This window comes from Xenopus tropicalis, chromosome 8 (genome assembly GCF_000004195.4).
Source record: "Xenopus tropicalis strain Nigerian chromosome 8, UCB_Xtro_10.0, whole genome shotgun sequence".
NCBI lineage: Eukaryota > Metazoa > Chordata > Amphibia > Anura > Pipidae > Xenopus > Xenopus tropicalis.
Genome location: NC_030684.2, coordinates 40,439,358 through 40,451,743, shown reverse-complemented (window position 1 = coordinate 40,451,743; position 12,386 = coordinate 40,439,358). Strand labels below are relative to the sequence as shown.

The window sequence follows — 12,386 nt, the reverse complement described above, 5'->3', positions numbered from 1 at the left end:
CAACATCTGTGTATGTACTGCCATCTGCTGGAAACAGAGAATACAGCATTTAGTTATTTTCATACTAACAATTACGCCATCCTCAAGCACGACTTAAACATTCTCAATGCCCAATTAAAATTTGCAATGCAATAAAACAGTCCAATGGAAAATATTACATTGCGAAACATAAATTTCTAGTATGCATAATGTTTTCCATTTACTAATGTTATAATGTTCACCGTATATATTTTATGCATATGATTAATGAATAATATTTTAATAGTATATGAATAAGTTCTGTTGCCCTTTAATGATGGCATCAATTTTGCCACTTTAACTGCAACCATTGTGATTGGATGTCTGTGACTCTACTACCATCAAGAGTTTAAATACCGGGGAATTCCCTACCAGTCATTTGAACTGAAAAAGCCACTCGGATGAGTGGTGAAACATTTTCAAGAAAAACTCAGAAAAGTCCAGTTGTTTTAGACTTAATTCTACTAGATACTGTATATCATGACCTGGATGAATGAGAATCTTCATAGACTTAACTGCAACCCATTCTATTGCCGGGCATACACTTATAGGTATTAGTTGTTACTAGGAATGGGCGAATTGATAGTAAAATTTACAGCGTGTCGATTCCTTTGACGTAGGCACTGGCTTTTAATGCTCGTGTCAAAGGAATGATGCACGTATTAAAAAATTATGCATGCGTCCGGAAGACGCAGCAGGGGAATAGAGGAGCAGAGAGCTGGAGGACTCAGTAGAGGAACGGGGGAGCAGGGAGCCGGAAGACGCAGCAGAGGAATGGGGGAGCAGGGAGCCGGAGGACGCAGCAGAGGAATGGGGGAGCAGGGAGCCAGAGGACTCAGCAGAGGAATGAGGGAGCAGGGAGCCGGAGGACTCAGAAGAGGAATGGGGGAGCAGGGAGCTGGTGGACTCAGCAGAGGAATGAGGGAGCAGGGAGCTGGAGGACGCAGCAGGGGAATGGGGGAGCAGGAAGCCGGAGGATTCAGCAGAGGAATAGGGGAGCAGGGAGCCGGAGGACTCAGCAGGGGAACGGGGGAGCAGGGAGCCGGAGGACTCAGCAGGGGAACGGGGGAGCAGGAAGCTGGAGGACTCAGCAGAGGAATGAGGGAGCAGGGAGCCGGAGGACTCAGCAGAGGAACGGGGGAGCAGGGAGCCGGAGGACTCAGCAGGGGAACGGGGGAGCAGGAAGCTGGAGAACTCAGCAGAGGAATGAGGGAGCAGGGAGCTGGAGGACGCAGCAGGGGAATGGGGGAGCAGGAAGCCGGAGGATTCAGCAGAGGAATAGGGGAGCAGGGAGCCGGAGGACTCAGCAGGGGAACGGGGGAGCAGGGAGCCGGAGGACTCAGCAGGGGAACAGGGGAGCAGGAAGCTGGAGGACTCAGCAGAGGAATGAGGGAGCAGGGAGCCGGAGGACGCAGCAGGGGAATGGGGGAGCAGGGAGCCGAAGGACTCAGCAGAGGCATGAGGGAGCTGGAGGACGCAGCAGGGGAACAGGGGAGCAGGGAGCTGGAGGACTCAGCAGAGGAATGGGGGAGTAGGGAGCCAGAGGACTCAGCAGAGGAATGGGGAGCAGGGAGCCGGAGGACTCAGCAGAGGAACGGGGGAGCGGGGAGCCGGAGGACTCAACAGAGGAATGGGGGAGCAGGGAGCCGGAGGACTCAGCAGAGGAATGGGGGAGCAAGGAGCCGGAGAACTCAGCAGAGGAACGGGGGAGCAGGGAGCCGGAGGTCTCAGCAGGGGAACGGGGGAGCAGGAAGCTGGAGGACTCAGCAGAGGAATGAGGGAGCAGGGAGCCGGAGGACGCAGCAGGGGAATGGGGGAGCAGGGAGTCGAAGGACTCAGCAGAGGAATGAAGGAGCAGGGAGCCGGAGGACTCAGCAGAGGAATGAGGGAGCAGGGAGCCGGAGGACGCAGCAGGGGAACAGGGGAGCAGGGAGCTGGAGGACTCAGCAGAGGAATGGGGGAGTAGGGAGCCAGAGGACTCAGCAGAGGAATGGGGGAGCAGGGAGCCGGAGGACTCAGCAGAGGAACGGGCGAGCAGGGAGCCGGAGAACTCAGCAGAGGAATGGGGGAGCAGGGAGCCGGAGAACTCAGCAGAGGAATGGGGGAGCAGGGAACCGGAGAACTCAGCAGGGGAACGGGGGAGCAGGGAGCCGGAGGATGCAGCAGGGGATCGGGACATAGTTTGAGGATGAGAGGGTGGGGGCCTAGATTGAGGAGTACAGTCTGGCCCCCCCAACAGTCTGAGGGACCATTAACTGGCCCCACGTTTAAAAAGTTTGAGGAGCCCTGATCTAAAACTAACATACATATAGATTTAAAGTATGGTGATCCAAACTAAGGAAAGATCCTTATCTGGAAAACCCCAGGTCCCAAGCATTCTGAATAACAGGTCCCATACCTGTAGTTGTATTCAGCAGCAACGAGCCCACCCAGCCAGCTCTGGTGAATCATACGCCTATTGGTGCCTTGGGAAGCCTTGAGCGACCACCATTCTGAATGTGGCTGTAATTACCATAGTGGGTTTTGTATATAGCTTGGTACAGTATATAGCTGCTACAGAAAAAGAATCACAAAATAATTCTATTTACTGGCAATCCCTAACGTGATATTGTGAGCTATTATCCCCAGAGAGCAGTATCAGTACCATTAGCACAGCAATGGGGATTAGCAAGTCACTGCCAGAGCCCCAGTATTGGCCCAGCCCCATTACATAGAAAAAGCCCCATTAGCATATAAAAATGAATGAATTAAAGAGGTGGTTCACCTATAAGTTAACTTTTAATAGCATGGTCGGTTCTAAGCAACTTTTCAATTGGTCTTTAATATTTATTTGGCATAGTTTTTGAATTATTTAGCTTCTTCTTCTACTTCTTTGCAGCTTTTAAATGGGAGTCACTGACCCTGGAAGCCAAAAGCTATTGCTCTGTGAAACTACATTTTAATTCTTTCTTTATATTACTTGTTTTTCTATTCAATTCCCCTCCTATTCATATATAAGTCTTTCATTCAAACCGCACACTGGTTGCTAAGGTAAATTGTATCCTAGCAACCAAACAGCTGCTGAAACTCCAAACAGGAGCGCTGCTGAACAAACACTGAAATAATTATTTTGTACTATTTGTAGTTTAAGTACAAAGTACCAATTGCAAATTGCCTCAGAATAACTTAATATTGCTCATGTAGATCATATTGAAAATTGCTCATCCAGATCAAAGCCCATAGGGGTATGTGTGCCCATATCCAAGGGAGCAGGGAACACTCGTGTAATTATTGAGCGTGATCAATTTGTTGAAGTCCTGCTTTTTACCTTTAAATTAACTTTAAGTATAATTTAGAGAGTTCTAATCTGAGACAATTTGCAATTGGTCTTCATTTTTTTCTATTTGTGGTTTTTGAATTATTTAGTTGTTTGTTTAGCATCTCTCCAGTTTGGAATTTTGTCAGCTATCTGGTTGTTAGGGTTCAATTTAGCCTAGCAACCAGACAGTGGTTTGAAACAGGAGAGACAGGAATATGAATAGAGGAGGGCCGTAATAAAAAGTAACAATGGCAATGAAATTGTAAACTCAGAGCAATAATATTTTGGCTGCTGGGGTCAGTGACCCCCAATTGAAAGCTGGAAACAGAAAAGGAAGGCAAATAATTCCAAAATTATATATAAAAAAAAATGAAGACCGGTTGAAACGTTGCTATGTGAGGAGCCTAGTATCTAGAGTGGTTTGTCCAGATCCATAAGTAGCAGACATTAGGTTTCAAAAAAAGAAAGATGTTCAGCCATTTTGCCAAATTATGTAGTATTTGTATCATTGTGCCATTGTGCATACTGCTCGCAAGTCACATTTCTTTAGAGAAGTTTAATCAGTGTGTAGCTAAATGCAATACATCTCTCACCTTGCTTACTTCTGATCTTGCCCATTCCCACATCTTGTGCCTCAACCCCTTCTCCTTGTAGATTGTAAGCTCTTTTGGGCAGGGCCCTCTTCACCTTTTGTAAAGGTTATTTGATTGCTTTTTATGTAATTCTGTAAATGTAATGTATACACCCATTTATTGTACAGGGCTGCAGAGTATTTTGGCACTTTATAAATACACGTTAATAATAATAATTGTGTCTTATTTGTGTTGATGTGCAAGGGCAATGGAGTGAATATTAACACATCAGCTGCAATTGTGTTAGGAGCATCATCCCCTGATGACCACAAAGATGAGCAGAAATAGTTAACCCATGCATATTGGGCATCAAACTGCTCAGCAGAGACCTGGAATTCATTTTGTTATTTGACCTTGGGACACAAGGGTTTGTGGGAGATATGACAAAATGGAGTTTTCATGCCAGCTTACATCTCTTTTCAGCTCCAGTCTGCTGACCTGATGGAGGAGAAAGTGGAGCTGGAGGAGTAGAAGAGCTTAAGCACAAGTGCATCCAGCTGCAAGAAGAGACTGGCACTGCTAGTAAGTAGTTATCCCTGGATGATATTTGTATAGTTATACACATGTATCCCTACCCTCTGCAAAAGGCACGGAGATCATTTATAGGGCACCTGTCATAGCAAAATTGTTTCTCCCGCCCAAGGTGTGAACTAATAAAGTCTGCAGTTCAGTTTGGGGAAACAATACTGGTGTGGCCAGGAATTGCCCCTAGTGAGCGTTATGCCACCATGTTGGCATCAGTGCATGCCCATAATGAGAAGTGTCCCAGTTCACTCATTATGCACATGTGTTTGTCGTGGGATTGGTGGATTCCTCCCCTATTCTTATGTCACATGTATGAACATAATGAGTAAACTGGGACACTGGCATTGTGCTCGCTAGGGGCATTTTTTGGCCATAATTCTTCACAATAGCTACTATGGAGACAAGGAAAATCACCAGCATAGTGCAACAATGAGCAGGGTGAATATTACCCCAAGTGGAACACCAGTACAAAGCAATAATGAACTGTTGCCAAACTACAAACCAAACTTACAAGGCAGAATTAAGAATTGGGACCTCCATATTTTTTAACATCCCCCTACAGAATGAACCATCTTTTTTCGTTAATGATTAAACAATAAAAATACGTACATACTTAAATTGCCACATTTTTTTCAGCAAAACTTTATTTGGCATATATTAATTACATTGTAATTGTGATAATATACAATTAACAAGCAGAAACAAATCAAGTTACGTGAAACAAATTAGAATTGTCATTCAGAGTTTGTTTTGAGGTAAATGAACTCAGCACTAGGCATTGTTCCTGTCAATGGCAGCAGCAGCTAAGAAGTAAAGGCATCACACCCGTCCCCTCCTGTAGCAATATGACCTATAACCCTACTAATTTCAGTGCAGTGCACTTAAGGAAGACCCTAGGCTAATGCCACACTCAGTGGATTCTCTGCTAGCAACAAAATAACACTAAGGGGTGCAGTTTTGTGCCCCTTAGCTCTCTAGTACTTGCATCCAGGGTCAAAGTAAATGACCACTTACATCTTTGGTAGAAGTCCCTCTGACTTACCACTCCATGAGCACTAACGTTTTGTTGGAAAACAGTGTGAATTGTTAGCCTACATGACACATACTGCTATAGGTAATCTAGACTCCCTTTCCATCAGTCTTAACAGCAGAGGGAAATTACTGATCATTATAAAGGAGCGGATATATGAAAATTAAACAAAAGGGTAAAAAGCTTCAGCTGTCAGCTTTCATGTAAGGTGGCAAAATAGAGCTGGATCATATTCCCAACCCAGAAGATGTAGCTGAAAAAGTCTAAAACACAGTCAATATGCTGTAATAAGTAACGGGTTTCTGTTTCATGTTTCGAGTTACAAGATGGCTGTTTTGCCAGTCAACATATGGTGCAGCATCGACTAAAGAGAAATCTAAAAATGTAGAATCTATAGCGCTGGGGCAACAGTACTTTCATTTTGGCACCATAGATTATATATGATATGGCATGTTATGGGTTAGACAGATAAAAATTGTAGTAAATAGAATATAAAACATGTCATTCTGTACAGTACATGTCAGTAATTCTAACTGTCCTAATGTACTGGCCAATAACATTTCCCTTATTAAAATATAATTATACAGATAACTGTAATAGGACTATTAGTGTTTTTCCAATTATACACAATAGAAAAAGTGTTGCTTCCACAATTAAATTATCCATTTGTATATTTTTTTTGTATAAAAGATCATTTTAAAATAAATCACCGTCATCATTTAAGAACATTTAGCATTCTGTAAACATGGGTAATGTTCTACTATAAAACCAAACAATTTATGTAATAGAGCAAAATGATAAATACATATGAATATAATAAAAGAGTTAAATAAATGACCATTCAAGTCCAACAGTTCAAGTTTCCTAAACCCTGCCAGCAGGGCTCAAACACATATTATTAGGTTATAAACTTCTATTACTGTGGGACCTACAAATCCCCTTGTGTGTTCTTGGCTCGCTCAAACAGTTGCATGATCTTTGTGGTTGGCACGCAGCCTTCCCGTAGGATTTTTATGGTGCCTAAAAAGAAACCACAATCCATTATAATCATCTCTATGAAACAAGCACATACATTTTGAAACATTCCATCAAGGTGCAAAAGAGCTGCATAGGGTTAGAAAGAAATGAATTTGCCCCGCCCAAATGTCAGGAGGTGTATTGGAATATTTACATTTGGACTGAGAGTCCATAGGATTCCAGGATGGTTTTGGAAACTGCCCTCCCCCAGAGTAATATACATGCCCAGGCAGTTGCCAGTATGGTGGAAATTATCCAAAACCCCCTACTGTTCCAGGGAGTGTATAACCACTTTAAGTCATTAAGTGGATGTCCAGTCTCAATGTTATGATGATGTTGTATGTGGAATTCTGCTCAACAAGATACTACACTTTCTCCCATAACATTTAATGATATTATTATCAATATCATGTAATACTTACCTTCATCTATTTTAGTGCAATTTACAACTGTAGAACCCACAAGCTCATTGGAGAATCCATCACACAGAACTGCATCCAGCTTGTCACTCAGTCGCCTAAGGAAAACATACAGAGATTGCAACATAAATTGACAGTCCCTTTAGGCAAAAAAAAGTGTAAAAGAGGCTTAATAAATATTTAGCATTTATCAGTATATGGCAGCTCTTCTCTGAATAGTCTTCTATTAGTATGGTATTGTTTATTTCATAACAGTGTGTCATTCATTATAAGTAAACAGGTGATATAAGGTCTACCTGGTCGTTGCTAAGTCTTTGGTACCCATGTAACTTTCACATAGTCATTGCTATATGTATTGCCTAATTTTGTATTAGTCATAGCTGCATTTTGACTTCACTTACGTTATCACCATATCATGATGGGTGCTATCACTTTCTCCACTTGGATTTGCAGATGTGATAGCTAAAGGCCCAGTCATGTCTGTGAGATGAGCAGTGACTGTGTGATCTGGGACGCGTATCATGATGGAGTCATTAGTTCCGACCCGTTCGTAAGCAGGTCCCACACCTGAAACAGAAATTAATAGAACTCAGTAAATGTCTTCAATGGAGGAACATTCAACTCTGAAGTGATTTGCTATTATTCCTGTGGCCTTTAATGTTCTGGTCACTATCAGAAATACACTGATTAGCACTTCCCCAGTTGTGCAAATGAGATTTTAGAAATATTGCCTACAAATAGCCAGTGAGGTTGATTAAATGCTTACAATCCATTTTTATTAAGGTCAATTAAATTCCAATTAATTATTTGCCAAGAAAACAATCATTTGCCTTATAAAAATAAATTACTACTGGCTATGTTTATGAATTATTTTGAATATAATTTTGTGCTTGTTACAGTATTTGTTGTAGGAAATATGTTGGGTGTTTGTGGGGTTTACAATTCACACACTGTTCTTGTTTGTGAAAGTGGCCTTGTTCAACAGATAATGAAAAATTTCACATACCTAATTTTTTTAGCCATTCTCCTTTCTGTACTATGCAGCTTATGCCTCCAGGGTATACAAGATCCATGAACCTCCATAGCAAGGGGCTGAATGGGGGACTGATGACCCTCAGCTGATCAAGGTTGGAAATGCAGATACAGATAGGCTTTTCTGATGGACGTTCCTATAAAAGTCAACATATATAGAATATTTAGATATATACTTTTCCCAGAGTCCTGCTTAACAGCTATTTTTCCATCTACATCACAGTGTATGTAGACATGTAGATGTTCCCTGCACCTTAAATCTTCACATTAAATTCTGCATTTCTCTAATTTCCCTAAATGCTTCAGTGTCACCCTGTTTGACCCATTTTTCTCTTGTTGCCTTCTGCTAACTATACCTACAACTATTACAATACTACAATTTCTTACTTTGCCTATATATTGACTCTACAGCCTAGCTATGGTCACATATTAAACAAAAAATATTGGTCTTCTAGATCAATGATCCCCAGCAGGTTGCTCTGGGGCAACATGTTACTCACTATTCCCTTTGATGTTGCTCCCATTGGCCTCAAAGTAGGTGCCATTATTACATTTCTGTCTTGGAGACAAGTTTTGGAAGCACAGAGACATAGTTTTACCCCAAGCAGAGGCCCCTGCAGGCCAGCAGTCCCACTTGGGGCTACCAAATAGGCAATCACAGAACTTTTTTCATGCATAATGTGTTGTTTATTAACACGTTTTTCATTTGTGGCTTACAAGTAAAAAATGTTGGAGATCCCTGGTATAGATAATGTGTCCTGATGTTATAGCCCCTCCTACAGATAAAGCACAATCTGACTAACATGGTGCTTAGGGAACACTGTGACTGTGTTTTAGGAGGAATAATGTTGAGCATTATGCTCCAGGAGCTTGCTCCAGCTCCACCTAATTCCCTAAAGTATTTTAAGGGCTAAAGGTACATGACCGTTGCTTACTTTGATGGAGTAAATCCTGTTGATAGCTTCTGGATGCTTGCAGGAAGCTGCCAGAGCATAGACAGTGTCAGTGGGAATCCCACACACTCCTCCATTATCAAGTATATTAGCAATTGTTCTCAAACTGCTTGTACGGCGGGACTGTTGTAAGATACATGAGCTTGTGACTTCCTCCTCTTTTTGTGGCTCTTGCTTCTGCAACAAACAATGCACAAACAGAACAACAATAATCAGTTCATATTATCATTTCTGAGAGACAGCTGTGTGGGTTTTCTTCTTAAATCCTCTCCATAGTTTGTAAACAGACAAACACAACATCACAACAAGGGAATGTGGGCATTTAATAATATGGCGAGTGTTTAACTACAAAGCGAAATAAAATAAGGTTGGTCCCATAGTTAATGCTATCGTTTAATTGCCCATGGCTATATCCTAATGCTTGGGATTATTTCAAATATGCTCATGTAAAAAGATGCTGAATATTCCCCCTGCCACATCAAACCTTGTATTTGCTTGTTTTATAATAAATATTTTCATATAAACATTTTTACAACGGTCCAGAACAAATGCCCAGTGACACCTTAGCCTGTCACTGCTTACCGTGTATCAGGACATAACAAAACCATATAGTTTATGACTTTATTGGTAAAGTACCGTAAAGATAGCAGGTCCCATCGCTATGAGCTCCTTGTTGAAAAGGCTGATTGCAAAGGAAGCCAGAAAACCGTAGAGGCAGAGGATACTGGAGACTGAAAGCACAGCAACTAAAGGACACAATAAGAGAGTAAAAAATATTATTGTTTAGTTACAGTCACACGATTTGTAATTGCTCTATGGGGCTGTTAGGATTATATGTTAAAGGAACAATAACACCAAAAATTGAAAGTGTTTTAAAGTAATTAGAATATAATGTACTGTTGCCCTGCACTGGTGTATTTGGTACAACAAATTACTATAGTTTATATAAACTAGGGATATTTTGGGATTTGGCCAAACCCCCAATCCTTCGTTAAAGATTTGGTGAAATACCAAACCAAATCCTAATCTGAATATTCAAACTAAGGCAGAGAAGGGGTAAAAGAAAATTTCCATGTTTATGTGGCGAAACCTCATATGATTTTAGGGATTGAGATTTGGTTTGGCCAGGACCATGGATTCAGGAATTATTTAAGTAGAACATTAAGGGGAAAGCCAATACTGGATTTGAGGATCTCTGGATATAGGATTTCATATAAGTATAGATCCCATACCTGTAAACCGCAGCATTTATTATCCTCCAATTTGTGTCTGTGTAAGTTACCCACCCACTTAGATTGTAAGCTCTACAGGGCAGGGGCCCCTTTCTGCTTCATTGTTAGCACTAATGTACAGAACAATGTGCACTACATATACATACTGTACATACCTACATACATTCAGACATACATACATACAGTCGCTTTTATAGCAGTTGAGTTGAGGTGAAAAGAAGATTTTGCAGGTACATTTCAATGCTAGAGAGGAATCCCTGTCTGTGCTGTTTCTGACTTACCAGCAGTGATGGGTGGATGGGTGCTGCTAGTTCCTAAGTATCCCCAGAGCAGCTGGAATGTGTGCTAGTGGCACCTCTGTGAGTACCAGGTTATATTCTCTCCAGGGACTGGGAGGAGCTGTACCTGCTTACCTCATTCACTACTGGTATTTCCATTTTGCCTGCATTTCCTGCTCTGATCAGTATCAGTCAAGGTTCTCAGTAAATGAATTCACTTCCCCGTCTCATATAGACTCCCTGCAGGGCATTGAATGTTATTGTGTCTGTCAGGGACATTCTGTTAATTATTATTTCTATTATTATTGCTATAAAGGATCTCAAAAAATATTACAGTGTGTGCTCTTAGTATCCCATATGGGGTTGTTCCCTAAACCATATTAAAGGGGTGGTTCACCTTTAAGTTTTAATACGTTATGTCCTATTCCTACCAACTTTGCATTTGGGCTTCATTATTTATTTTTTTATAGTTTTTTAATTACTTGCCTTCTTCTTCTACATCATTCCAGATTTCAAATGGGCGTCACTGCCCCCCATAGCTAAAGCACTATTGTTCTGTGAGCTTACAGTGTTATTATTAGTTTTCTATTTTTTCAGGCCCCCTCCTATTCATATTTCATTCTCTAATTCACACCACTGCCTGGTTGTTAAAGTAAACAAGACCCTAGCAACCAGATAGCTGCTGGAATTCCAAACTGGAGAGTTACTGAACAGAAAGCGAAATAACTGAAAAACCATGAATAATAATAATTGAAAACCAATTGCAAATTGTCTCAGAATATCACTAAATATTAATGTAAAGGTAACAAACCCTTTAAATACACACAAATAGATATACAGCCTATGCTGGTAATGAGTCAGGTTTAGGGCAGTGGTAGAGGTTTGTTAGCTCTGCAGAAAGTGTTGGGAATTTTGTAACCCAAAGCACCTTGTACAAAAATGACTCGAGAACAAGGCTTTCTCAGACTGGGAGAGATATTTATTAGGCAAACAAAATACAAGTCTTGTGGAAGCCGTCTCAGTAACACATACAAACGGAGGCTACAACATGTGATACGAGAGGTAAAAACAGACATATCTTTCTACAGAATATAAGTTTACCATTAGCTTATGGTTTTTCCTGTGGGGTGCAGCCCTAGCACAGTAACTAGCTGTCACATAATGCAAAGGGGCAGTTTGCTAGACATCTCTTCCAGCAATATGTGTTAGGGCTCTGGCACACGGGGAGATTAGTCGCCCGCGGCAAAACTCCCTGTTCGCGGGCGACTAATCTCCCCGAGTTGCCAGAGCCCTTACATGGCATTTTGAAGTTTCTTATCAATGTTTCTTATCCAGATGTTTATCAATCTTTTACTGCAATATCAGACTTTTCTCTTACCTCACCAGATCTTTAATGGGGACACAAACTGGAAGCTAATAGTCTAATATTGGGGCGATATCCCAGCACCGGCATTACCCCCCCCAATGGAAATTACTGCCACGTTCATAGTACTATAAAGTGACTGGCACAGAATTCTGCCTGAAAATGCAGCAGCACATGTGTTGAATCCAAATCCTGCATGGCCAATTAGCAATTAATGTAGATGCATGCTGCAGACTGAATTGATTTTTGTGCAGCCATGCAGCATCTAAAATAATTGCTAACTAGCCATGCAGGATGTGGATTCAATAGGTGGTGACCATTGAAGGCAGAAGAGGTAGGTGCACCCCACGCCCTTGACCCCTAGACAAGTGCCTCTTCTACCTACCACTACTTCTGGCACTGATTGCATCTGACTTTGCCTTTGCACATTGCACTGCTATCTACATTATACTTAAAGTTCATTTGAAGTTAAACTAGCCCTATAAATGCAGAGGAGGCAATCCTGACCCCACTGCTGGATATTGGATGATTAGATCGTTTAATAGTGACAACAAGGTGATATATGGGGGTTGATTATGGCAGTTTGATA

At 41.7% G+C, this 12,386-nt stretch overlaps 1 protein-coding gene across 1 annotated transcript; it reads right to left on the bottom strand.

Annotated features, from left to right (window-relative positions):
* Window positions 1-5,091: 5,091 nt before the first annotated feature.
* Window positions 5,092-10,544, bottom strand: LOC100497952 (threonylcarbamoyl-AMP synthase). Its single transcript, XM_002936779.5, has 7 exons — window positions 10,438-10,544; window positions 9,561-9,670; window positions 8,907-9,101; window positions 7,946-8,108; window positions 7,341-7,506; window positions 6,943-7,037; window positions 5,092-6,523 (listed from the first exon to the last, which is right to left on the bottom strand). The coding sequence occupies exons 2-7, from the start codon at window positions 9,579-9,581 to the stop codon at window positions 6,432-6,434; spliced, it is 732 nt and encodes a 243-aa protein (XP_002936825.1). The 5' UTR covers window positions 9,582-9,670; window positions 10,438-10,544; the 3' UTR covers window positions 5,092-6,431.
* Window positions 10,545-12,386: the final 1,842 nt, after the last annotated feature.

What these genes read in the sequence shown, in the direction of transcription:
- LOC100497952 (XM_002936779.5), bottom strand. Translation starts at nt 9,581, where the DNA reads ATGGGACCTGCTATCTTTACG. An exon ending in AGAATGGCTAAAAAAATTAG is followed by an intron (nt 7,507 to 7,945) that starts GTATGTGAAATT and finishes TTTCTGTTTCAG; the next exon opens with GTGTGGGACCTGCTTACGAA. An exon ending in TTGCACTAAAATAGATGAAG is followed by an intron (nt 6,524 to 6,942) that starts GTAAGTATTACA and finishes GTTTCTTTTTAG; the next exon opens with GCACCATAAAAATCCTACGG.